This window comes from Zosterops lateralis (genome assembly GCF_965231275.1).
Source record: "Zosterops lateralis genome assembly, chromosome: 2".
Classification (NCBI taxonomy): domain Eukaryota; kingdom Metazoa; phylum Chordata; class Aves; order Passeriformes; family Zosteropidae; genus Zosterops; species Zosterops lateralis.
Genome location: NC_139763.1, coordinates 63279830 through 63307433, shown reverse-complemented (window position 1 = coordinate 63307433; position 27604 = coordinate 63279830). Strand labels below are relative to the sequence as shown.

General features: G+C 41.0%; 1 protein-coding gene across 2 annotated transcripts; it reads right to left on the bottom strand.

Annotated features, from left to right (window-relative positions):
* Positions 1 to 178: 178 nt before the first annotated feature.
* On the bottom strand, positions 179 to 27000 carry ITM2B (integral membrane protein 2B). 2 transcript variants are annotated; one of them, XM_083884844.1, is made up of 6 exons: positions 26772 to 27000; positions 9761 to 9889; positions 7520 to 7723; positions 5448 to 5558; positions 2205 to 2355; positions 179 to 892 (listed from the first exon to the last, which is right to left on the bottom strand). In XM_083884844.1, the coding sequence occupies exons 1-6, from the start codon at positions 26868 to 26870 to the stop codon at positions 804 to 806; spliced, it is 783 nt and encodes a 260-aa protein (XP_083740970.1). In that variant the 5' UTR covers positions 26871 to 27000; the 3' UTR covers positions 179 to 803. The 2 variants fall into 2 exon arrangements, with proteins under 2 accessions (XP_083740970.1, XP_083740969.1); XM_083884843.1 differs by having other exon boundaries at positions 7520 to 7726; positions 26772 to 26997.
* Positions 27001 to 27604: the final 604 nt, after the last annotated feature.

Here is a 27604-nt window from a genome sequence, read left to right as displayed (position 1 = left end):
CAGCACAGTATTGCCCCTAATTGAAAAGGGAGAGAAAAGCATGCTTCTCTGTTAATATTAAATTTCTCAGCCATCTATTCTATCTTTAAAAACAGTACTTCAAGTAAAATGGATTAATTTTAACTGTAGTCCCCTCTTCTTAAAAATAATCCAGAAGTAGCAGAAGAAAACACAAGACTTTTAGACAAACAGGTTTATAAGTTTTATTTTCATTGCACATACATGGATTATATACAAGTTAGTAACACAAGTTACTTCTTAATTTCCTAAAGACTCTTACAGCAAATGCTTGCCATTTTAAAACATCAACTCAGAAATCAATCCCAAAAAGGTAAATATGACAATATTTTAAAAACAAAACAAATTGCACTTGGTTAGGAGAGTCAAATACAGGTTTGTCTATATGCTGTAACAAACTATATAGCAGTTAACATATAGTTAGAATTAGCTTTTGCAGTCCATTTGTACATTACTAATTGTTTTCAATTTTACTTATTTAAAAACTGGTGGATATTTCAAAGATTTCTTCTTCTGTCTAGCATTTGAGATTCACATGAAATGCACTAGCAACTAAGTCTTTATACAATTGCTATTCAAATATAAGAAGAACATCACACCTGAAAATAAGGAGAAAACTAAAACGAATTGATTTGATACGTATCATGAGATGAGAAGTATGGAAGGTGTTCAGCAAGAAAGCCCTGCCCACTACTTACATAAAAGAAGATTTTAAAAAATAATCACTGCACACAATACAAAGGGTGGGGGTCATACTGTATTTTTAAAGTCTCCTGTATTCCTTATTACTGTTCACAAATGAGTGTTTCCATAGCAAACTTATTCTCAAAGTGTCGAATCTTTCGGCAGTTGGTGGCTTCACGTTTCTGGATTCCTGTTGTAATAGTAAAGAACAACAGAGTGTCAAGAGAAGAAGGGCTGAGGTACATCAGAGACAGAAGTTTTATATTTGCTATGATAAGATATCACCAGGAATCAGAACTACCCTTCTGCAACCCTCCCCTCCAACAAAACACAGACAGGCACACATTCAGATGTAGAAAATCAATTAGCAGGGAATAATCCTAAAAGTGTGGTGAACCAAATCCCAGTACTGGCTTTGTGAAAATCAATCTGCCAAAACCCCCTACTGGCTAGTTTTTAACTCAGACCAGTTCCCAATCTCTCTCTGTGTGCATCTGTAAATACGCTTGTGGGGATGTGAGAGAGGGAACAGAAACAGAAAAAACTGCGATATGCAAAAAAAGAGCAGATTTGTAGTATTTAAACATTATCTTGGAATCAGAGAAAAACAGAATTTAACCAAATGGTAGGCAAACATGCTCACTGCCAACCTGTGCTCACCATTTATTACTACAGGATAAACATACTGAATTTTTAATTGGATTTTGCTATTAAAACTTTTTCATTTTCAAACATCAATCTAAACTGCTTTTACAAAATCTATTTCTTCTCTTTGTTTTCCCAAGCAGTCAGGTCTTGCAATATGACAGAAGCAATTAAACTGCTTTGGTGTGCACTTGCACACCACATGTATATAATGCAACAACAAGAAATCAAACAACCAAAAAGCAAAAAAGACCAAACTACCAAAAAGCAAATCTGAGTAACATCTGAATGGAAATTTTAAGGCAGTATTTAATAGCTTTTCAAGAATCTTCCAAATAATGTTTTTCAACCATTTTTTTCCATAAAAAAAGTACCAAGCACTACAATTTTCCTGTGAAGAGAGCTCTTATTCACATTTCACTGACAAAAATAGGAAGACATGTAACAATGTATAGATGGCTTTAATGACAGGAAGAACCTGCAATTCTGTACTTGGACTACAAGGCTAAAGCTCCTCCTGTATTAAAGATTTTTCTTTGGCTTGGGGTGGGGTGGGTGGTTTAGGGCTCAGGATTGAAGAGGAACATCAGTGAAAGCCTGCGCTCTAGAAAGCACACCCATGCACACACACCCACACAGACATTTTGCCACTCCTAGGTCACTGGAGCCTTGAGCACTTTTGCACCATGACGTGACTTATTTCTACACCTACACAAGAAAATACCAGACTCACTAAGGCTGACAGAGCCAGTTAGTGCAAGAAGCAAGCCTTGCTTCAATGAGAGTCTTTTCTCTGAACACACTCAGGCATCACTGAAGCTTTTGCCAACAGACCAGACTGCAGGAGGAGCGTTTACCTTTCATGGCCTCCTTGCGCTGTAGTTTGTAGGTTTCCTTGCCACGGCAGAGGCGGTAAATAAAGAATCCCAGCTGATCCACGTTTTCAATGCGATCAGTAACAATCATCTGCTCATGAATCAAATAGGACTGAGGCAAGTATGTTCCAGCCTGTTGAACAACAAAACTGTCAAAAGGCGTCTCTTCATGGTCTGAGTACACAAGAAACACTTTGCAATGTTTTTCTTCAACATATATTCAAATTATTTCAAAATATGTATTATCCACAGACTTTCATTCTAAATGTGCAAACTTCACTACAGTACAGAAACATGTAACAATTACATTCAAAAATGTCACAGAACTTCCACTGATGCTAACACTCACTGTCTTCCTGCTACAGTAACATCAGCCTTCAGCAAGTTGTTTTTTTTTCTTGGGGTACCCACTGTCATGGGTCAATTCTGCACTTATCATCCAAAGTTTTCACTTAATTAATAACAGCCCACCAGACCTCTCTGGGAACAACTCCCAAGCAGGAGTTGGCAGAAACATGATATACACGGAGATACTCCTGCTGATGAACCAGGCCAGCTGCAGTATAGTCCAGGTGCAGTCCATGAGGTTGGGAAGCCTTGAACTTACTCACAGCGTGGGTCACTGCTCTCAAACCAAAACCAAGATGAGACCATTCAATCCTGTAAATCATTATGGTGACTCCCACAATTATTTATGTGGAAAGGTATTACAAAGCCAAAGTGGGACATCAGGGGTTTCAAGGCAATACACTGAAATGGGAGAGCCACGATTACATGCAAAGGCTTCCCAAGCCCTCTCCAGTCCAGACCCTCCAGTATTACTCTGCCACAGATGAAATGATGGAGGAATCTGGCTCTGTGCACAGCTCACTGTACATGGCTGAAGATGCACAGACTTAGCTGCCAGCCAGTTTTCTAAAACCACCACTATTAAATAATCATTCATTTAAAAAAATACTAAGAAATCCTGTTGAGTGGTTCTAATTTACAGCAGTATAGAAGGCATTCCTTGCTTTTAAAAATAAAATGATCACTTATTGTGAAAACAAATTCAGCTTCTGTTGTGAAAGATTTCTGTATTTTTTAGTGGCAATAAACAACTTGAAATTTCCACTGTGAAACAAGATCATATTTTCAGCTCCAGGGACATGTTGAGAAGCTGATTAAATGCTATTCTTCTCAGCAAAGAAAGGACTGTATAAAATTCACTTTAAATTTTGCATGAATGAATAAACTATGAATATTTTCTTCTCTATATACACTATGAGGAAAACAACAGCAACTTTTTTTCTTTAAGTAGCAGCTTAGCAAACATCATTCTACCAAATTATCTCACTCATTATTTTGTAATTAAATCTCTGTAAACTACTGTATCTTAACTCCTGGTCTCTCGAATCTCAGGAGGTAGCCCTGAGGGAGTGCCAGAGCACAGCAGCAGTGCAGGGCAGTAGCAGGGTGGGCAGCCTACAAGGACACTCCTGGGCTCATGCCCTCCAAACCACAGGATCTCCCAGCCCAGACCCAGCCTTCTCAGTCCTCCCTGGGTGGGGCAGGAGGAGAGGAAACTCAGTGCAGAAATCTCCTCTGCTCAGTTGCTGCAGGAGCAATTATCCAGTGCTGGAATCCAGCACAGCCACAAGTACCATTTTTGAGACATCCTGCGCCCTGTGTACAGTTAAAATTAGCCAGCTGGCTCAGCAGCAGGAACAAGGTGGATGAGCAAATATATCTCAGTTTCAGTTTTGTTTCCCAAAGAAACAAAGGAGGCCTTTCATGTCTGCACATTGAAGCAAACTATCAATATATAGAAATGTGGATCTTTAGCCTAAAATTACAGTGTTTCCTAAATACCAGAACAGCCCAGAGCTCTTTCATTTTCATAAAACACCCTCTGCATGTATTCAGAGTTCATTTTAATGAAACCAGCACATCAATTTCATACATTTTTTTTCTGGTGCAACCAGTGTGACTGCAAGACAATATTTACTCAGCCTGTGTATCTGCAGCATAGTTTTCCAAATTCCAGTTAAAAATGTTTAGCCTGATTTTCTGCGACATCAAATGCCCACAGCTTTTTGTTAATACAATGAAAATTAAACAGATGTCTCATAAAATTAGGGCACCCACTGTTGGGGACAATGATCCAAACTGTTTGCTTTTGCACAGATTTTCAGTTAAATGCGTGATGCCTGGTTATCCTCTTACTTATAAACCAAGCATATTTGATTCAGTACTAATGACAAACTAGGAAATTAACAGATTTTAATAGTGAAATTTGTGTGATCTAAAAATGGAAAGAAAACAGCACAGACAAAGTGAAAAAAAAATGGGGTCACAGAGTTTTACAGACACCACATCGTCCTTATGTACAGGAAATGAAAGTGTGGTTAAATAGTCAGTCTCAAAATAGGAAGCAAAAAAGCAGCAAAGGACTTATTTGCAGTAACTTTTCACATGAAATTTATTTATGCATACAAAACACTCAGAAATTGCTAAAATGGTTCCTGGAGTCCTAATTCCAAAGCCTTTTTTGAAAGATGCAAACCCAAAGATGATGTAACTGTTCTAAAGTTACAAATGCCCAGTAAAATATTAAAACATTCTCCTCAAATCTTAGACACATTTCATCAGCTCTCTTTCCCACTGGACTGTTTTGCTGTTCTGTGAAGAAACCAGAAGGCCAGAACCCAAGGTAAATACTATTTAAATCTGCAACTGAAAGCATATATTATCTACAGTGCACAGCAGACCCAACACATCTCATGCCACTGGATCAAAGTGGGGGTCAACCCTAGGGATCAATGCTTTAAATAATGCCCTTGTTATAAGGATTTCCCAGTCTTATCTACTTCATGCCTCTCAGCTAACCCGTCTTAGTCCAGTGCACACACACTTCATAAAAACTTTAGTCACAATGCATTATAAATTAAAAAGCACACAGACTACTGTCAAAGAGTCCAGCTACACCACGTTTACATGGTTTTGTCAGCCAAATTTATAGCACTCAAGAAAATCAGATTTTTTTTTTTTGCCTTCCTCTGAATTTATGATTCCTTCATGATTTTAGATCATTGTCAGAGTAGGTTATAGACTTCTCTTTGCAAAGACCTCTAGTGATCATGTGCCTTGTGTGAATGTCAGAGCTCTGCAGAAGGGAAAAAAATAAAACAAAAAACTTCTACTTTTTCCTGTCTTAAGAACAAATTACTTGTGATTTAATCATACCTTGATATTGATAAGCAGCTCCAGGAAATTTTTTGGTGGCATAACAACTGAAGTGTTCAGAGGAATTACATAACACTTATCCAGGCTAAGGTCAAGATAGGCAGTGAGTCTCTGTTGAGAAAACATTTATTTTAATCAAAATAACAAGAAGATCAGAAAACTGTCAGACATTTTTCTTCTGAACTGCTATTGCTTTGTGCTGTTCTTCAGATTATTCTTTTGTTCACTGTAAAGTCTATCCAACAAACCCCAATCTTAAAGCAAATAAATGCACAAACAAAGGGCAGCCTTGATGAGAGTTTGTATTTTTGACAGGGATTTGGGCAAGGCAGCAGGCATTGAGGAGCTCAAATGCACTAAGCAAGGAAAGGACAAAGGTGTACCTGAGCTGTTATGGAAACAAGTACAGTATTCATTTATGCCTAGTGCATTCACTGTGAAACAACAGGGCAAAAACCTGGCTCTAATCTTCATGCTTTTATATTTTGTTATAGTCTAAAGAGGAAATGCTGCTATAAGAACAAAATACAGAAGGCAAAAACATTCCTACAGATAACAAAAGTAGTTTTGGGTTCAAAAATATTACTGATTTGCAAGGTTAATGATTATTCATAACTGAATTATTATCTTTATACAGTACCTGAACTGTGGTATTTACCATCACTTGATAAAAAGCTCAGGGAATTACCCTGATGAATCCTGTAGCTCTGTTCACTGAGCTGTGTTTTACTGCACCTGTTCTTGCTAAAGAAGACATTATCTCTGCTGCTGAAAGCTGAGGCTGTGTATGTATATAAAATAGTGAGCACCAGGAGCCCAGCAGCCAAATAATGCCAGGACAGCAATCATCAGTGCAGCTCATCTCATGACATGGAGCAAGTGCTGTACCTATGGCAAATGACCCTTGCACTGACTTTTGGAGCAAAGCCTTTAAGTTTTTAAATCAGAAAGTTAATTTTGAATATTTTATTGTTTTTACTTGCTTCTTATATGCTACTTTTTTTTCATTTTCTAGTTTTCTCTCTTTAGAGTCTTTATTCTAACTCTTAACAGAAGCTCCCTAAATATATTCTGAAAAATTATTTAAATTACATAGCTTGAGCAAGCAATGTTTTCCTCCAAATCTGGCTATGAATATTTGATAGATAGCACTTTAAACTCTGAAGTTTGCATAAAAAAATAGGACACTTCCCTATTCTTTTTCAGCTTAGCTTAAAAAAAGCTGTTCAGCGAAGTCTTCAAATGTTCACAAAGATTTAGCTTCCTGAAAACCAGCTGTACAACAGTTCATCACCAACAGACAGCTCCAACCATGCTGATACAGAAAAGGAAGGCTTTTAATTGTTTTACAGCTACTCTTAACACTGAGAGCTGTAGGCCTGTCAACTGCCTTAATAGAAATTTATTACCATGATTCCTATCAATCAAGGTTATTTCTCAAAAAAAAAGGAAGACAGCTTTGGAACCCTAGTTCAGTGCCTCTAAGGAATCATAGCAGCCTGTGGTGCACAAAGAAATTAAACTTTGGCTTCCTGTGGCATCTGGAAAATGAGCTGTCTTCCATGGTCCTTCCCCTTCTGCTGCTGCTTTGGGGGTTTGAGCCATGCTAAGAGAGCACTTCAGGGAGTGCTCGAACACACCCAGTGACATCGGACGCAATCAGCCCCTCCAAGCTGATGTCAAAGCTACCTCAGCCCTTTCCAAATTTCCCTCAGCATCACAGCAGTTGGTCAAATTCTGGCCCAGTGGACTCAGCAGAGCAAGAACAATATTCTCGTTAGTTTCTCATACTAAGGAGAGCAAACAGATGCAAGATTTTTCCCTTTCTAAAACCAGAACTGTATTTGCAAATGGTGGTTTACACACTACCTGATGATGACTGTATCGTGCTGTACTTCATGCCCAGTTAATACCTGCTTGCAGCCTGCTGCTGATCAAAACATTTCTGCTGCCTCCTCCACCCCCCTGCTTTCCCCCAACATAATAAATACGGAGTATATTTATCAGGATGACCGAGGGGGAACATTTTTCAAGTTCTAAATGCTTTCAACTTCTTCAGATGTATTTCTTACCCGGTGGAAGTCGTGGACGATATCAGCAGGATCGCTATCAGCAAATTCAGGGACTGGCACACTGATAAACTCAACATCTTCCTCCTCCAGGATCTGAATGTTTTCCTCAATTGTGTGGTAACGAGCACTCTGAGCCTCTGCCCCAGGCTCAGGTAAACTTAGGCCATCTTCAATGTACTTTATTCCACAGAAATACACGCCACCCTGCTAAAAATAGTAAACAACCCAGCAACACAAAGATCAGTAATGTAGAAGTTTAAAAGTAATATTCTCAGAGCACTGAAGAGAAGAAAAATTTGTCAGACTAAATGTAACTTTTGCCTTTGATTTGTACACCAAAGCAGGAGCCAGTTGCTATCTACAACAGGACCATGGCTAAAACCTCAATTACACTCCAACTCAGAGGGAGTTCTTCCCTTGAATTCAAGGAAAACAGGATCCCATAGGCAGGTTCTTAAAATCCAGCCTTCCATATATTTTTAGAAAGAAAAATTCCTACATCTATGTGCATGCATATTATTATTATTATTAAAAAATTATGATCTAACTGTAGTCAAAAAATATTTAAAACTGGTCATCCAAATCACTTTTAAAAAGCAAGTCTAACTCTATAAATTTGGTCCTGCTTGCAGCAGAGGGTTGGACTAGATTACATCAAGACTTTCCTTCCAAACTCAATTATTCTGTGAAGTTTTCTAGTTTCACAAGACTTCAAGAGCCTGGAAAGTCAGTTTCTAAAATAATTTTTGAACAGTTTTAAGAGACAAAAAGTAGAAAGAGAAATTGAAATAACTAATGTCCTTTTGCCATAGTACACATGGCAGGCTACTTAAGTGAAGTGTAAAATACAGTTCTGAGTCAGAGGAAGTCATGTACCAAATTTACACTCCAGATAGTTTTAGAAATATAGAACTCTGCATATGTACATGCCAATTTAAAGTTTTACATTGAAAATTTCAGTGCAATGTCAGCCCAATTCCTGAATGTGTCCTTTAAGGCAAATCTGACTCATAAACGAGTAGCACAGGTTTGAATTAAATGGTACTTTCAGTTTCGTCTCACTGGCAGGTGAAAGGTGGAGCTAAGCACGGGTGAAATGTGCATTAGAAATGCAACCAGCCTTCAGCTCCTCAGCTCGTTGATCTACCCACCGGGATAAACTCTGCTGTTTAAGCATCATCGTTTGCAACACTACTGCTCCCTTGTAAATTCGGTTAATGTGATAGCCAAATAGACTATAAACTGCAAGTTCAGCTACAATTTCTCAAGTTTAATCACTTGGCTTTCCATATTAGCAGCTACTAAAATGGGGCAAAAGTACCAGTCCCGCAACCAGGGACAAGAACATGAATTTTTACCTTATACTTAGGTGCACAAACCAGTGGGCTAGAGAGATTCATGTTTTGATTACTCTCTCCCTTTCTGCCTCTGTGATCTTGCAACCCCAGCTGTTTCTGAAGCAGGGAGGGTGTGCTTGCACCACTTGGGCAACAGCCCAGCACACCCAGCACTGCCCAGTGACAACTCTCCCCAAGGGAGACAATATTTAACTCAGATCTCCCATGTTTTAGGTAAATGCTCCATTTCCCTGGCACTGCTGCCTTCACAGAGCTCCTCTTGCAGCAGTGCCATTTGTTAAAAGACTGAAAATACATTTTGTTAGAGGTCTGATCTTGTCAGTGTGGATTAGACTTGACAGAGCATGTTTAAACCACATTGACTGTGCTTTTCCCAAGTCCCCTGCAGGGCCCATATTTCTTATCCATGTGGAGGCTAGGGAAGGGGAGAGTCACTGCATTGTTTCACAAGCAGTCCCTTTCCTGTACATTAGCAAGTGTTAGGAAACCTGGGATCAAACAAGGAGGCTTTCAAGGGGTTAATCCACCTCCAGTATTTGGCACTGCAAAAGAGAAAAGAGAGCATATAAAAATCTGGGACACCACTGGCGTTCCTAAACCCAAGTCCTATTTAGATACACTCTTTTCTCTGCAAAGTGAGGTTTTCAAAAGTGTTGCTCTCTTTTATTTGCCACCTTCACTTCTGCTCTCCTCTGCTGATAGGTAACTCCAGAGAAGGCAAAACTCTGGCCTTTAGAAAACATGAGGTTTTGGAAAGGAAAAATGGTTTACTTTCTTTGGTTTAGTTTGTTCCTCCTCTTCTAAATGTAACACAAAAAGAACAGTCTGTTGCTCCTCTTCCCACAGAGAAAAACAGCCCTCTCATAACTAGTATGTGACTTACCTGGAATGCAAAATATTTGTACAGATAGGCACCACCCAGGAACACACCAGCCAGCATAAAGGCCAATCCAAAGCACATGCACCAGCACCAGGCCCTTCTCTGTCCAACCGGCACAGCATCCTCAGGGTCCTGCAAGGCATCAGAGAGGGACCTTCAACACGCTGCTCCCAGGGCAGGTGAAGAGAGCAGATACTTCAGACCCCGCAAAAAGAAACATTGCATCCACCAGAAAAGGCTGTGCCCGCTTTAGCACAAGTGTTTACAAACTTCCCTTATTTGGCAAAATTTAAAACAAGCCTATTTAAAGGTTTAGTAAAACTTGTACTTTTGATGCCATCACCACTGACTAAAACAGCAGACTTAAAAGACAAATATAACAAAACCTCCTGAGATATCTAATACACAGTGAGCCACTTCCCAAGTTGCAGACAGAAAAATATGCATTCTCAGGCAACCTCCATGCAAACAGCAGAGCGAGGAAGTCAACTCAGAAAGGTCAGATTCTTTTTTACCTTAGTATATGCAATATAAGAACCTGAAGAACCAACAGAAAATCAAAGATAGTAAGAGCAGCAAAATACATCCTTTCCTGTGTTGCTCCCTCAGAACAAAACAGCCTTTACCACAACTTAGCAGGCAGAATAGAGAGGGTGGGAATGAAAAAAATATGAAGACGCTTTGTAAGTTGTTGTTAAGCTTTCTACTCTAAGACAGCATTTGCCATGCCTCTATCTGCTGTTCCTGTAATACTGAAGGAATGACAGGATGTTTCCCCTTTAGGGCACTAGTTTGCATAACCATGCAGTCCCCACAGGCATCCTAAGCAATAAACTGCTGCTTGTAAAATCTTTCCTCTATCAGCCACATTACAATGCTCTTTCCTCTCTCAAGTTTGCATAGCTCATATACAAAGTGAAAAAGAAAGAAAAAAAATTAAAAATTAAAAGAAAAATAAAATCCAACTTTGAGCTACCCTGTTCCAAGACAGGATAATCCCGGGGAAACATCTGAATTTAAATAAATACAAAGAAATTAATTACCCCTTTGCAACCACAAAGCAATAACATAGAAGGATGACAAGGGCAAAATCATTATGACCAAATGAACAAAAAATCACCAAACCAGAAAACTGAGGAAGAGCAGGACTGAAGCCCTTGAGAAGGCTTTGACAGCCTTCTGTTGTTCTGAATAGTTGTTAGTCAGTGTTCTGCCTGAGGTGTTGGGTCTTTTTGCTGCATTTGCTAATTAAGATGATACTCCACTTGAACAAAGGTGTGGGTATAGTACCCAGCCGGGGAGGAATTTCCCTTATCTAGCTGAATCAAGTCTAACACCAAATGGAAAGGGGATCCTCCCTGTAAATGGTGGGAGAAAGTGGCACTTCCTGGGAATGACTCAGCCATACCAGAGAAGGATAAGGACCATTTTGGAGGGACTTACTTCTTCTCACTGATTACAGAAGGAAATTCCTTGGTTAACAAAGTAGGTGCCTAATTCATATGCAGCTAAAATCAAGTGATGTGAAACCCACCTTTACAGTACGCTGCAATTACCTTTCATACAAAAGTGGCAATGCAGCTTCTTTGCCAGGCAACAGCTGCCAAAATCTGATTCAGAAATATTTAGAGTCAAACGGAAGATATTTCACACATTTTATTTTACTTTACCTTGCTAAATACCACAGTAAATCAGATGGTGAAATCTCCATCTTTGGAGGTTTTCAAGACTCAACTAGAGAAAGCCATGGCTCATCTTGCTTTGGCAACCATCCTGTTTCTAAAGGGAGCCCGCAGCAGATGACTTCCAGAGGCCCCTTCAAACCAACATTTCTGAGATACATTACAAGGCAAAGTGAAATCAGCAAAATAACATTTGCTGTGGACTGAAAAGACACAATGTAAAGACAAGAAACAACTTTTAAACGCTTTTGGAACACCAATTACTTAAGGAATTCTGTGTAAATGACAGGATTACTAGCTGCCTGATTTTTAACCTGGCTCTTTGCAAAGACTGAGAATAGGACATAATACCAATGCTAATCTAATTAACTCTCAGGTCAGGTTGAGAGTCACTGTGGATTCTTCTATAAATCATCTCAATTATAAATCTAAACCAGGTAAACCAAGGATTTTTATTTTTATGTTGCCCTGTATCACTGTTTCCCTAGATATTTCAAAGCATACAGGACACCTGATTGAAATTTTTTATAATAGTTGTCACTTAAATGGTTTCAAGTTAATGCCAGAAAAGGGGATAGCAAACTGCCTTTGGGATACAATATCAAAATATTCCCTAGTGAAGAATATAAAGGGTATCTTAATTCTTTCCTAGTGCTGCATTCATCCCCCACATCTTTTTAACTTCAACCAAAATTATCCACTACTCAAGTGGAGTAACTGCCTCTTTCATTTTTTTCATTATTTTGCATGTCCAGAAAGACTAAGTAAACATGCATCTGGGAAATGGTGAGGAAGGCACACAGAGTATGAACACCTACCTGGAAATGGGGGTTAATGTCAGATCAACTTTCCACAAGCCACAAAAATAATCACAAAAAAGGTACTAACTTTTACCATGCTAGGAGGAACCTGAAGGACAAGTTCATCACTATTCCACCTTAAATAATTTTACTTTGATATATGAGATGACAGATGTAAACAACAGGTTTAATACAACTTTTTTATCTTTTACCACCAGCTAAAGGCTATCATTATTATCTCTGAAGGTGTCCCTTGTGGTGGCACAAGCTGTTTTGTATTTGTAGTTGCCTATCATTGATTTCTCCCCAGCCTACCAGAAACAGCCCACCAAACTGAGAGCAAGGGCTCAAGCCCAGTTGAGGCTCCTGCTTAGGAGAATGAATGAAAGCACAGCACCTTAGCACAGGCAGAACATGAAACTGACAACGCTGAAAAGATTTTATGCTATTGAAAGAGAACAAAGAATTAACTTCCTAGCCTGAGAACCAAGTATATTATCAACCAGTTTAAAACCAGCTTAAATTAAAATATTTTAAACAACTTACTGAAGCCAAATTATATATGTAGCTGACCCATGGCTAAGGTCTCTAAGCTTTTGTATTGTTGCCATGACAGCTTGGTTTGGGCTGTATTGACCCAAAAGAATAATTTGTCCCTTGCTATATAAATCTGACCCTCTGCACTGCAAGAGAAGAAAGAGCAATGGATGCTCACCGTCCTTCCAGGTGACTCATGTTCTGAAAAAAACCCCATTAAGTGAAAGCAGATCCCCACTAAGAGGGACTGTGCTGAATTAGCACTTCTCCCCTCATGGTTACAACTGCACTTTGTTCCCCAGCAGCAGTGCTGACTTCTGAAGCCAGAGCACGATATGAGACTGCAGCCTCAATGACTAATTTTTCTCTAGGCCAGCTTTCCACTGCCAGAGGTATCGCACAAAAGAAAGCATCATGTACTTGAGGTGAAGATGGACCTCTAAAAATATGCCTCTCTACTTCCGTAATAAATAATCATTACTGTCCAGGTCCATTTCTTTCCTCTCTTCTGCTTCATCCCTGCCCCATGTACTTCCAACTCCCTTGCGAATCCTCGGCCCTAAGATGATACCACAAAATTCATCTCTGATGCAAAATGCCTTAGGAGGAACTGGACACAGGCCCAAAACTGGCTTGTTTCCCTTGATGAGCTGATTGTTCTAATTGGAAAACATTTGATTAGCCTATTTCCCACGGATAAGACATGAAACAGAAGCATCTCTCTGCCACTTGTACACGAAATCCTACAGTGTTGAAATTAAATGGTTCAGAACTTCCTAACCTGAACAGCTTCAAGCTCTGCAGTAACAGTTTTCCTTTCAGATAGAAAACAAGCATTAAATTCTCTATTATTTGAGACTAGCAACTTTCAAATCTAGAGTCTTTTCACAAAGAAGTGACAAGATGACTGCAGTTTTCAGAATAGGTCCCCTCATTGGTGACCACAACAGTGAATGTAAAGCTGCTCTCCGCCTTCTTGCTAAAACCATGGAACACTTCTGAGACAGACACGTGACACCACAAACTGTTTACCAGAACACCTCTCAACTACACAGAGATCTTCACAATAACATCTTTATGACAATTAGCTTTAACTGTTCTGCAGTAAAGTACAAAAAAAAAAAAGTCAATAACCCCATAAACCTGCAAACACTAGCAGTTATTAATGGCTAGTGGCCATATATTCTTTTGCTCTTTTCAGCTCAATTTTAATGCTATCTTTTTTTTGAAAAAAAAAAAAAAAAAATAAAAAAATCTGAATTTTAGAATGGCCAAATTCACGTTTGGGGTAATATCACAAATGTATTCTAAGAAGCTCCAATACTGAGCCACAAATGTGTATAATTAGAGTTGATAATTACTTAGATTTTTCCCCTTGTGGCTTTTTGTACATAGTGGAATATAATTGCTTTAACATTATAAAGTAAAGCAGTCTATATAAACTCACAAGGCATATGTCTAGCTCACATTTAAATGAGTGAGAAGATTATCAGACCTTGTTCCTTTGCAGAAATTAAGGACTCATCTATCTAAACCAGGTATGACAAAGGACTTGCTGTGACAAGTCTGGAATACTGTATGACTGCTGGCCAGCTATACAAAAGATAATGTCCCAAATTTAAAAATAGCTACAATAGCAATGAAAATAATTTTGGGAGGGGGAAATGTCTTTTGGAATGAACAGTCTTTGATCCACAGAGAAACCAGATGTAGACCATTACTGAGTATTACAAACATTACTAAAAATGTCTGCAGCATAATACACAAAATGTCCATAATTATGCATGTGAGAATAACATTGAATACACATATACACAAACACATATATAAAAGCTTACAGTTAATGTGGGTAGAACTGGCTGGAAGCTGTTTAGAACAGTTTTTCCTCCAAGGTCCTCTGTGTGCCACTTAGCTCACACGGATGGACAGAACACAGTGGGCCAGACTGAGTTTCCTCAAGGCAAATATTGACCAACTGCAGCTTTAATTAGTGGAATGGGAAGAAGAGAACTTAATGACTCCCTAGAAGTGTTTTTTAACGAGAGAGGCTAAAAAGTCTTTAAATAAAATACTGACCAATGGCTGTATAAACTGAATCCTGTTGGTCAGGCTTGCCTGCTCTGACTTGTAAATCTGACATCTGTAGAAAATCCTCACAAAAGAAAGTCAATTTAAAATGAACTTAATTTAGAAAGAGCTCTGCATTCCTCCAATGGTATTCCTGCCTGAAGACTGCTCCAAGCCTGGTATTCTATTTATTACTTGTTGCAGATGGGAAATTAAGGCAGGCTTTTGCAAGACTCCTCACTTGGCAGATGCTGCGAATCTGGAAGGTGATCATACTGATCTGCCTCTAGAACAGCAATTTTATGCCTACTAATAAAATTAAATTTGAATTTTAAGTACAATAATCTTTTAACTTGCTAGTTGGAAAAAACCACTCTATATACAATAGATGCTTCAGAGATTTCTCACTTGTCCAGAAAACAAGCTATGGCTGTTTCTATGCAGTTGATATCTGAACATTGCAACCCTTCAGTGCCAGCACTGCCAGTTCTTCTGTCATGACGGACAGGGACTTGTCCATCTGACCAAAGGCTCTCTGCCTAAAGAACAACATGAAAACATGACCTCAGTTGTGCTGCTGTTTGCTGCAGTCATGTAGCCTGAATAACAAAGGAGATTAATCAATAAGAATTATCTGTTAGGCAGTTGGTACTATTAACCTCTTCTTATATTTCTCGTATCTGTATATGGTCTTTGAAATAGTATTGTAAATACAAAATCTTTTAGACAGCACTAATCAGAAGGAAGACAAAACTGAATTCCAAGAGCTTCACAAGTTCAAAGTCCAAAGTTGTTTTAATTGGTTAATGTTTTCTTTGCCGAAATAATGGGGGAGTTTTATTAAAACGTAAGTGTCTGTCAAATGACTCATTTCATTGTTCAAACACTGTAACTATAACAGAATAAAACCATCAGTATAAGCAGCCAGCTCAAGATCATCTTAAAAGGAGAATGATGGTAGGTAGAACAGTATCTGCAGCTGCATGTATTCGGCAAAATAGAGGTGAAGACAGAACAAAAATTGGAAAACAGGTAGGAGTAGGGGAGCAGGAAATAAAACTCAGAAACATGTTGGAATATGAAGAGTTCAAATTTTCTGCAGGAAGTAAAGGAAAATTACAACTGTAAAGTGAATGTTAAGGACAGGAATCAGCAGTTCATCCACAGCTAAGTGACAGACGGACAACAAAAGATGCATGTCCTGTAGAGTAATCCAGCAACTACTAACCAACATGACTAATCCTAATTTACCTAAACACTGCCTTCATTTCTGAGATAAGAGACTGCAAAACCTGCTGGCAGTCAAACATTAAAGAGGATGGATAAAGAAGAAAAAAGCCTGTAACTATTCAAATTGCTGTTTTGGTTAAATTTTGGAGTAGCACTAAGATGAGTCATTGTTAGCTTTGGTCTTAGAAAGTGACAGGGTACTTAAATGGCCTAGAAGTTGTTTTTTTAGACCAGGCAAAGACTTTTGTTTCAGGTGATTCACCTGCACTTTTGGCTGTATCCTCATCCCAGGCTGCCTACAGCAAGTGTACAACTAACCACTGTTGACTGTCTTCTTCAAACTTCAGACTTCCCTAGATTGCTCCTCATCTCTGTCTAGTTTCAAGATCTACCAACTTCCTTCTCTGGCCACTTATCCTATGTCTATGCCCCCTGTATCTTTCCCCACCCAAAGCAGAGTTCTCTGGTATCTGCCACACACAGAGTAACTGGACACACCTTATTTCCATTTCCTCCCTTCACCATTGCCCCAAGATAAACCATTCATCACCATGCTCTGGTGAAGAGGAGCTGGGCTATGACCACAGAACTACTCTGGACTTTGGCCTGCCACATCAATCAGCATGGCACTCCTGTGCCTCTTGGCCTGCATTTGCACTGCAAACATTCAGGGAAGGACTGCCCTCCTGGGTCTTTTTCTGTACAGATATTGGCACCACAGGACCTTCACACCATCTTATGCTCCTACTGAACACGAGGAAACACTTCTCTTACTGCATGACCCCAAACACTGGCACAGCCTGCCCAGGGATGTTGTGGAGTCTTCCATCCTTGGAGATACTCTGAAGCTGACTGGAGGTGGTCCCAAGCAGCAGCTGCAGGTGGTGCTGCTAGAGCAGGGGAGTTGGCCCAGATGACCTCCAATGCCAGCCACTCTGTGATACACATCTACACACTAATACTATACAGAGTGAGGATTAACAAACAACTCTAACCACTTGCTTCATTAAAGGGAAAAAAAAAAAATCAAACTTTGAGGAGTGCTGTGTCTATGCTAGGCAAGTAGTAAAGCTCCACATATTCTTTACTTCCTTTGGAGTTTTAGGATTATTCTACCTTCTCTCCACTCTCTGCCATGAAAACTTCAACAAAACCTGCAACATTTGGAAAATGTCTTGCCTTTAAATGTCTGGATGCTCGGGGTGGAAATCATGTTTATTTAGAAAATATATTAATGTTGCTGAATTTATCTATACATTTTCATATACTGGAATGATGGAAACTTATTCTGCATTCCACACTTAGTTTTCTCACATAGTTAAAGAAAAGAGAAGTTTTCTGGTGCAAGTTTGCAAGTCATAGACCAAAACATGCAGATGAAAAGCTTGCACAGATATCTGGAAGAGGGATTAATTTTTTAAACAAAACCCCTCAAACCTAAGAAGTCATATGGGACATTCTTCAGAATGCATTTTGCTTTCAGAAGACAAAATCACCACACCCATTATAGATACAGCATACCAAACATGGCATTTCATTAAACTGTCCAATTTTGAAAAAGGCTTCATTTTTAAACATTGCCAAAATAAGCCCTTTACCCACCTGCATTGTTTGACTTACAACTGACTTACATTCTATCATACTTACAAAAACTACACTAAATCAATCTATAACTTTAATGAAGTATTTCTTTCATCTTTATCCTGAATTAGATCAGTGTTTGAAAACAGGAACTTAGAAGGTCTCTATTCCACTTAAAATGGATCAATACTAAATTATCTCTTTGACCTTGCTTGTTCCAGTCATTTTTTCTCCCTTACCCTGCTCACTTCTTGTATCTGAATTTTTTCCTTTCCTACGACTGCCTGATTCTCAGACATCAGTATGATGGAACGCTGTGTGAATTTAACCTAGATTTCTCTCAAGGCTATTTTCCCAAGTGGCATTGGCTCTTTCACCCAAGAGATCTCATTAGCATGCACATATGCACCACTGAGCCTTGGAATTTAATAACTCTATTCCCAGTTCAGCCACAGATGGTATGTCATCTCAAGCAAGTTACAAAGGCTGTGTCTCAGTTTCTCTCAAAAGTAGAATCCAGCATCACAAAACCCACTTGTGAGGTCTGTACTCCTGCTTCAAAGGAGGGTAGACTCTGAAGCCCGTCTAGGTTGCTCAGGGCTCTTGCCCAGTCAAGGTTCGAAAACCGCTAAGACTGACACTTCAAAGCTTCTCTGGGTAATTTCCTCAGCAGCATTCAGTTCTCCTCAAGACTGAAAAATATTTTGCTTCTATCAGTTAGAAGCTCTCCTTTTTAAATTTATGACAGCAGGCTCTGGGAGGCTGCTGTGAAGTCCTCCCTGCAGCAGTTTCATCTCTGGGTTGAACAAGCCCAGTCCCTTGGCCACTCCTCACGGGGCATAACCTCCAGCCTCTGACTGTTGTGGTGGCCCCTGCTGGACTCACACCAGTTTATTGCTGTCTTTTTTCGGATCAGACTGCTCTCAGCCTTCAGTGATGCCAGTGACCAGTGTCCAGCTGACTGTCCACCAGAAGTCTTTTTCAAGCAGAGCAGCTTCCCAGCCAAGTGGTGCCCTGTGTGTCCTGATGGCTGGGATGAGTCTGCTCCTTGTGTAAGACTTGGCATTTGCTATTTCTGAAACTCCTAAGATTTTGGTCAGCCCATTACTGTAGCCTGTTGAGGCTCTTGTGAATGGCAGCCCTGTCCTCAAACACATACACTCTGCTAATACATGTACTAGTGAAACAGAATGCATAGTACCTGTAGAGCGAGCACTGTTCTCTGAGTGGAAACCATTCTATATGCAAATACAGAATAGCATTTAATTGTAGCAGTTATGAATATCAGCACAGGAGAGCTGACCCCGGAAGGCTGATGTTTAATTATGCCCTCTTTACAGACAAAACTGTTGTAACAAACTAAAGGGTTTTAGTGCAAATAGACTATTCAAAGTCTGAAGTGGAGCACATACTCCAGTGCCCAGCACCTGGTGGCATCACACCCTGCAGGATCACAGACCTGGCCCGTGTTCAAACACCTCACCAAGAGCTTCCTAAAACTGCAAACCTTAGGCAAGAAAACTCACTGCACCATGCAGCAGCCTCAGAGAGCCGTGTTTGGCCTCACACCCTGCAAAGGCTGCTGCATTTTCAAATGTATAAATGCAAGGGGTTTCTATTTCTGTGTAGGCTTTATCTTTTTAAATAAATAAATAAATAAATAAATAAATAAACAAACAGGCCTTAGTGATTCAGCAACTATGTGAGATCCACCCAAGATCACCGACCCCTCCCAGTTATGATCTCCCCAGTGTGCTCTTCTTTCACAGTCATTCCACCATCTCATTCTACCCACAAAAGAGCAGAAAGCTGCCATCAAAGCAGGAGTTTGCTGAACCCTAGGACAAAGACAACCACAAACTAACCAAGGACTTGCATTCAAGGAACTCTACTCTTAAAATGCCTGTGGGTTTTATTTTTATGCATGTGTGTATATATATATATATAAATTATATGTATTGCATACTTAATGATATATAAACTTTAGAAAAATTTAGAAAAATACTTGTGTGCACACACACTGACACGACATGGAAAGGACAAACAAGATACCAATTTATTTTTTTCCAGGATCTCTATAATAACTGTTGGGCAAATATGACTTTGGCATTTTGTCATGATGAATTTTGTACAGCTGTTGCACAAAGGACCCTTGTTTGCAGATGACACTCAGGATCACTCAGGAAGGACCTAGTGCTTTTCTGTATGTCTGTTGTGGCCCAAACCTACCTAGGTGACATGATGCCTGCCACAAAACCATTTCTGACTTCATTGCAGAGCTCAATCTTATTAATTATCTCATTTCTTTGGTTTACCACATCTGTAAAATTAGGACAGATATCTGAATTTTATAAATTAGCATGCTTTTCATCTGTAGATTCAAAGTAATTTCCACTGAGGATAAAAAGCAGTACATAAATAGTAAGAAAATGAATGTTGTATTATTCATACAGATCAGGAGACTAAAAGCAGATAATGCTAACCTTTGTCAATCATAGAATAAGGGGAAGATGGGGAGAAAAAAACAGGGGGAAAAAAAGGAATGTACAATAAGTAATAAAATACATAATTTGCTATTCCAGCTGTAGTTACATTTTATAAATGTCATAATGATTTTGAAAGTACAGAATAAAGAACATTTAAAATTACTAGGACTTAAAAATGCAGTATTTGCTTTTGAAGGTATTTCCTGAGAGTCACAGAGAGGACTATTTTTTTTTTTTTTTATGGAGAGCTATCTGATGCCTGTAGCTACTGGCTACTGGATAGAAAATACACAAAGCTGACAAATACTCCAAAATCACAGCTGCAGAACAGTTCACTGAAAATATTACTGTAGGTAAGTATGCTTACCATTCTTACATACCCTCCCAAAGATTATTATTTACTGAAATGCTGATGGGGAAAAAAAAAAAAAGAGAAAAAAAACTACACAAGTAACAAAGAAAATAGATTTGAAAATAGAAAATAGTCCATAAAAATACAACTGTTAGGTTCTATTTGCAACTGCAAAGATTTCATTAAAATACTTAACAGAAGAAAAACGTATATACACATTATATTTTGAAATTAAATTTTTTTTGAAATAGATGTTCACATGTTGGATTAAATATTCATTATAATGGAATGAGTCGAAACCATTTCCCTTGAAAATACTGCTGATTCCAAGAAAATTTTCTCTCAAATGATTTTCACAGGAAAGCTAAGCATTTCATTTTGATCCACATCTTCAGAAATTAACTAATTTAACTTGATCTTTCGCATTGAACAGAACTTTCATTTCGACAGCCCCTCTTTAAGTGGTGTTCTTCATACTACTATGCAATGTTAATATCTAAACTAGTTTCTTGAAGCTAATCAAAAAGAGTATTTCAGCTCAGAAAGACAGGAGTGAACATAAGAGAAGTACTTCTGGCATTTACTAAAAAGATACATTACAGTGCAGGATAGTTTTTCTAGATACTAGACTAAATAAAGCATCATCTAATTACAGACTTTTCCATATGACGATATTAAGGTGAAAAAAAAGTTCACCAAATACATTTTTAGGGCAAGGGGTCTCAGCCAAGTGAAAGTTTGGGAAACTGAAGAGAAACTTTTTAGAACTGCAGAAATTATTCACACTGTCTCTTTAGTTATCCTTGCACTGAGTTCACACAAGCTGTATGGTACAGCCATCAGCTCTTGCTCAGTCAGCCAAAAACGTGAATGATGCAAACAACTGACGAAGCAGTTATCACAAAGGTCTGGCAGAATACATCCTGTCTGAAATATTAAATATCATTCTTCTGGGAAATGGATGTATTTCCAACCAAACCTTTGTATTTGTTATTCAGGTCAGGAAGCTGAGAGAGACAGAAAGGGAAGTGAGATATGGAGCACTGACAGAACTCCTCTGTCCCACAGGTTCGTGTCCCTTGCTGGGGGATGTCACAAGCTCTTCCAGACCCCATTTTGAACTTTGTAATTTCAAATCCCTTAAAAATAGCAAGAGATTGTCAGAGGAACGTCACCAACTTTCAGAGATCTTGGTTTTTTAGTATTCTCTCGGTTGCTGGCAGGTTTTAAGGAATAGCTTTAGGAGCCAGAAGTCTTGAGACTACAGTTACCTTATTTTCAGGAAGCTGCACTACTTAACCAGTAGCACAAATTCATAATGCAAAAGCAGGCAGGGGAAGATAACAGCTACAAGGCTTCTTTTCTTAGGAGAAGTCCCTCATTAACAACACAAATGTTGTTCAATAAAACTCAATTTACTCCAATTTATATTTTTGGGTACCCATAAAATCAAATAAAGTAACAGAATGAACCCTGAGTACTGTTGTGCTTTAAAGTGGAGGGTTTTATCTATGGTTTGGTGGATTTTCATTAAAATTTTAGCAACATCTGGGAGAAGGGGGAGAGAATCCCACTTTGTTGGGATTTTTTACTTCTGGTCCTCTTTTAAATAATCATGTCTTAGTCACCACAATGCTTTGAGAGATAGCAGAAGCTGGTTGGTTTAATGACCTAGTTGCATCACAGAAAACAGAGGAAAATACAAAGACTGCTCTTTCCCCAGTGGCATCTGGTGTAAGGCCTATAGAAACTTGGCTGGAGAAAACCTATAAAGGGAATATGGAAACTCCTGAAAGAAAAAAAAAAACGACATGAAAAACAAACAAAACAATCCTAAACCACCCAGGTACAGAGACATTCCATAAAGTGGGAAAACCTGCTTTCCCGACAGCAAAATAATAAGCAAATGACCATTTGTTAGTGGATATAGTAACTTTATATATATAGATACATGTAAAATTAATGCCTTTATTTCAGAAACATTTAACACCAATTATACAAAATCTGAGGGATTTTCTACACAGCAAAATAGTGCTCACTAGTTGTTGCTCAACAGTATTGCCTAGGTGGATCCCTTCACTCTGTGTTAAAAATGTCTATTTTAGTATGCTTTAGGCAAGTTTAAACTAAAGTGAAATAAAGGTTAATTTTAAAGGTCAGAGTAATAATGTTCTTACAAGGAATAAATACAAATTTTAAAATTCTAAACATTTACACTTTCACATTGAACTCTCTGTACATGCAGTTATCCAACGGTCAGCCACAATGCATCTGTGTGAATCCACAGCTTCCATGCACAAAACTGGATGTGGTAAAGATGCGCTGTGTTGAGCACCCCAAAAAGAAAAAATAGTTTTAAAAGGTTTCCACCGAACCTGGCAGAAAGGATCAACAGCCCCAGTCAATGAGGGCACTAAGATTTTTGGGAGGGCTTAATCTACTGAATATCCTTTATAAAATGTCTGAAGACTTCAGCTATGCTCAGAACCATTTTTGGCTCTCCAAAGATCTATTGTAGGGAGAAATGTTAAAATACCGCACATTGTTTGTTTGTTGGGGAACTGGCTCATAAAATACCCTATTGTAAAGACAATGAGCAAAATGGAAAATGAAATGTGGCCTAAGACCCTTCACTAAGAGTACTCTGTATTTTGGCCAAGAATTATGGCACAGAAGTACCATCCCGACAACAGAAACAGAGCTGTAATGGCTGCCTACAGTAATTATGGAGACACTTTCACTACATGCCATAATACCAAGCAGTGATTTATGCAGAGACAGGATTAGCACTCTAGATTTTTCAACTCCTTTTAAAGTAACATACTCCAAAGCATAAGACCACTGCCTTCTGCAAAACCTTTTTTTTTCAAGACATTGTTTCCATGACACATCCCCTACTCTTCTTGCCTCTTCCTGTCTTACCTTCCCTGATTAATTTCTGATTAGCATGTGCATCCGAGGTTACTGGGCAAACTTTGGCAAGATCAGAGTATTTCTATCATCAGCATATTTTAGCTGCAAATACTCTTTGCTAAGTCCTTGGAAGATTATGTATTTGAGAGTAATCCTGCAATGGCAGAGTGGCAGTCTTCAAGGCACTGTGCTGCGAAAAGCAGCAGAACGAGACTGTCAAAGAGAATTAGCCCAAAAGCTCATTCCATGAATTTTTATTTTCTCGACATTTCAGAGCATTTGGCTTTATTCATTTATCTCAAATGGTTTACTAATATGTCTAGCTCAAATATTTTTAAGTTCTTGGTAATAAAATTATGATAGTGCAATTCTGTTGATCCTCTTCTTAGGGTTTTCCCTTTACTTCAGTCAAGAATGCCTCCCAGGACTTTGCTCACAAAAGAAAACTTCATAAAATGTTGTAATATTTTTCATGTTTACACTTGTGATCCAGATCTATTTATTTTCCTACAGAAACAATGTAGAAGGGAAATGTCTCATATATGCTGTTTTGGAGATGTGACCTTTTTCAGTCTACCAGAATTCTTTCTTCCAATATACATTCCCACACTGCCTTCAAATCTCACTTGAAGCTAAGGGTTTTCCAGCAACGATGTGATATGAATAATGCATTTGTCAGATGTGGTTTATTTTGTCCCCTTTCTTCCAAAGAGCTGCATACGCAATTGAAGTTGTGGACGGGCAGGGGAAGATCGGTTTCTAATGCAGTTGTATTCGAGAAGGCAAAGTTCAAAGAGTGGATCCTGCACTTGCCTTAAAGGTATCAAGTTTTACAAGAACCTTCAGTTCCTTTTCACCCAACCCCCACCCCCCAGCCCAAGATCTGAGAATAAGCTCCCAGACTTAAAGAATCACAATACCCCTAGAGCTACATGGCATTGTTTGTTTCACAACTGTTAATCCTGCATGGATGGCATAGCCTGTTCTACAAAAACTACAGACAACGCTACCGCACCAGATCTGCTTTTACTGATGCTCTAAAACACAAAAGCTCAAAAGAAGCTTACTCAAGAGAATTTTGCACACTGTTAGGTGCAGGTCTGCAGTTCTGCAGACGAAAGACAGAAATGTGTCAAGGAGAATGTCAAAGACTCTTCCCTCAAGAACACTCATTTGGTTTTGGAATTTTCATCTGTACTGAGCATTCCCTCCTAGCAAGCTATTTTAGGAGTGTTTCAAGCTTCGTTTAGGCGTGTTCATCCCCTGACAGCAGTGCAAGAACTTTTAAGTAGCTACTGTGAGATTAGACCGCCTTTTGACCCGGTTAATAAGTGTTTACAAGTCTCATTTCTAGGCAAGGAAAGCAAAGTTAAGGCAGATTTTGTATGTCATCCTCAGCTGCTAGAATTTACAGCTCCACATTAAGGAAATCATAGTCAAATGACATGCTTCCGTCAGTATCTGGACAGAGTCAGGAGGATTTGTTCCCCAGCGTACAATTAGCCAGATGTATTTTGTTTGTTTAGCAGAAGAAAAACAAGTCCAATTTCGTAGCCTATCTGGAAACAAACATCATCCAGGGCAGCTCTGGATTCTAAGGTAATAAGAAAAATCCATTTTCTGGAACATGTACCGTGTGTCTTGCTTATGTGCTTGGTGTCAACCTGACCACCAAACCTGGGGTCAGGAAGGAATGCTACAGCTTAATCTGGGCTCCGGAAAGCCACTACTTCCTAGAGAATAGCACTCCTCTAGGAACACAGAGCACTTAATGGATTTCCCATAATTGCGGGCAATCCGAGTAACAATACTGTCTCATCTGTTGTGGCACACAGTTCTAGAGACTTAAATACTCTGGTCAGAGTTTTATCTGAAAGCGCAGCACGATCAGTAGAAGAGTGAAATTTAATCACTTGCTGTATCAGGGAGATGTCACCAGAAGCACCTTTCTGGTTCCCCTCGGCTGTGAAATGACAGTGGATTTTGCAGGTGAAGAACCTGGCCCCATCAAAATCACAGCAAAACCTGCACCAGGGCACAATTTCACGCTACAAACCGAACAGATACTGTCCTCCGAGGCAGAAATTCATGACAAAGATTTAGGAAATTAATAAACACTATCACTTTTGAAAGGCCGCTGTGGTAATTCAGAGGCCCGATCCACAAGAGACTGTGAAAGCGAATGAAAACAGCAAGACACTGTTTATGTGCAGCTGGCCGAATTTCAAGTTTTCATCCCCTTCTGAAAGAGCTTAGAGCAAATTAGACCATACTCCGAATTAAAAACTGGTTTTGATTACGGGAGCATAGAAATTACAACCAAACTCCTTTATATTCCAGGCAGTTTTGCACTCGAAAAACTTTAAAAGCCGCTGGTGTTGCTGTTTGCAGAGGGGAGGCGACAGCAGCGCCCGGAGTTTGGGTGCTGTTTTGGGGCGGGGGGGAAGGCAGCTCTTTGTTCCTTTATTTAAACCAGCCCAAGTTGCGAGGCGAAGTTCTCCGTTCCACACAACCACCAGCAGGCTCTGGGAACACGAGCGCGGCCGAACCCCCAAGTTCACCCTCCAAGCGCTCCCTGGCCCTGCAGCATCCGGGAGCTCGGCACCGCCGGCCGGGCCCCAGGGGCGGGATGGCAGCGGAGGAACAGCGGGCACGACCCGCCCTCTCCACACAAACCGGCCCCCAGCACAGCCGGGCCCAGGGGCGGGATGGCAGCGGGGGAACAGCGGGCACGATCCGCCCTCTCCACACAAACCGGCTCCCAGCACAGCCGGGCCCCAGGGGCGGGATGGCAGCGGGGAACAGCGGGCACGACCCGCCCTCTCCACACAAACCGGCTCCCAGCACAGCCGGGCCCCAGGGGCGGGATGGCAGCGGGGAACAGCGGGCACGACCCGCCCTCTCCACACAAACCGGCTCCCAGCACAGCCGGGGGCTGCGGGAGCGCAGCCGGCCCCGAAAGCCGAGGTGGCCGCGGTCCACCGCGCTGCGGCGGCTAACGAAACAAAACAAAACAAAAAAGCCCTCCATGAACAAAACCCCAACAAAACCCGAACGAAGAGAAAAACGGAACCACCGCAGAGATCCCCGGCGCCGGGAGAAGCGGGGCCGAGGGGCTGGTTCCCTGTCAGCCATTTTAGAAGCGTGAGGCGCTGGGGCGGCGGGCGCTCCGCGGCGCGGCCTCCCCCGGCCCGCCCGCCCGCGGGCCATCGCCGGGGCACGGGGCACAGAGCACGGCCGGGCCCGCCGCTCCCCTCAGGGCAGCCCCGCCGGGCGGAGCGGAGCGGAGCGGAGAGGAGCAGAGCAGAGCGGAGTGCCCGGAGCCCCCGGCCAGCCCCACAGCGTCGCTCTCCCCGCCGCTCTCACCTTGGCGTCCGGCGGCAGGATCAGCACCTGGCTGTTCTCCTCCTCCTTCTTCGCCGCCTCCTTCTGCGCCAACGCGGAGTTGAACGACACCTTCACCATGGTCGGTCCTCAGCGCGCCGCACACGGGAGAAGGAGAAACAGCCCGGGCCGGCGGAGCTTCGCCGGCTGTCCTCTACCTTGGCACCCCCCGCTGCTGCCTCGCCGCTGCTGCCGCCCCCCGCCCCTTGTCAGGCGGCTGAGGAGGAGGAGAGGAGGAGGAGGAGGCGGTGCCTGACAGGGCGGGCAGAAGGAGGGAGGTGGTGGCGGCCGGGCCTCGCCCTCCGCCCGCTGCCTGGCCCGGCTCCCCCGGGCGGGGGGGCCCCGGCTCTGGGCTCGGTAGCCGAGGAGCTGCTGCTCAGTCGGCGCCTGGCCAGGCCCGGGCGGTATCGCGCTGACCTGGGGGCAGAGACCCCCGGGGGCCCTCCCCAGCCCCGGGCTGGGCTCCTGTGCACGGAGGAGCCCCGGGATGAGGCGCTCCCCAGGGCACGGCTGGCACCGGCGGCTCGGTTCGCCCTGTGCAGTTCCCGCATCGCCCCCGTTGCCATTTTAATTTGGGGTGGTTTGCGAAAAAAAAAAAAAAAAAAAAGTTTGGGCCTTGTGTTCGTGATGAGAGTCCCCAAAATGCTATATAGGCAGCGTGGAGGTGAAATCCACCTGTTGTTAAACCCTTGTGGAAGGATACGGGGAGGTGTGACCTTCCCCCTTTCTCTCCAGTGCGGTGGGGTGAGAACTCAGTGAACTCAGCACACCATCCGACTAGGGCGCTCTCCAGTAAACCTGGGTGATGCGTATAT

Bases quoted from the DNA above. Each gene is read 5' to 3' on its own strand.
- ITM2B (XM_083884843.1), bottom strand. From the start codon at position 26,870: ATGGTGAAGGTGTCGTTCAACTCCGCGTTGGCGCAGAAGGAGGCGGCG. The intron at 9,890-26,771 runs GTGAGAGCGGCG...GATGCCTTGCAG, and splicing joins TCCTGCCGCCGGACGCCAAG to GACCCTGAGGATGCTGTGCC. The intron at 7,727-9,760 runs GTAAGTCACATA...TACTATTTTTAG, and splicing joins ACAAATATTTTGCATTCCAG to CAGGGTGGCGTGTATTTCTG.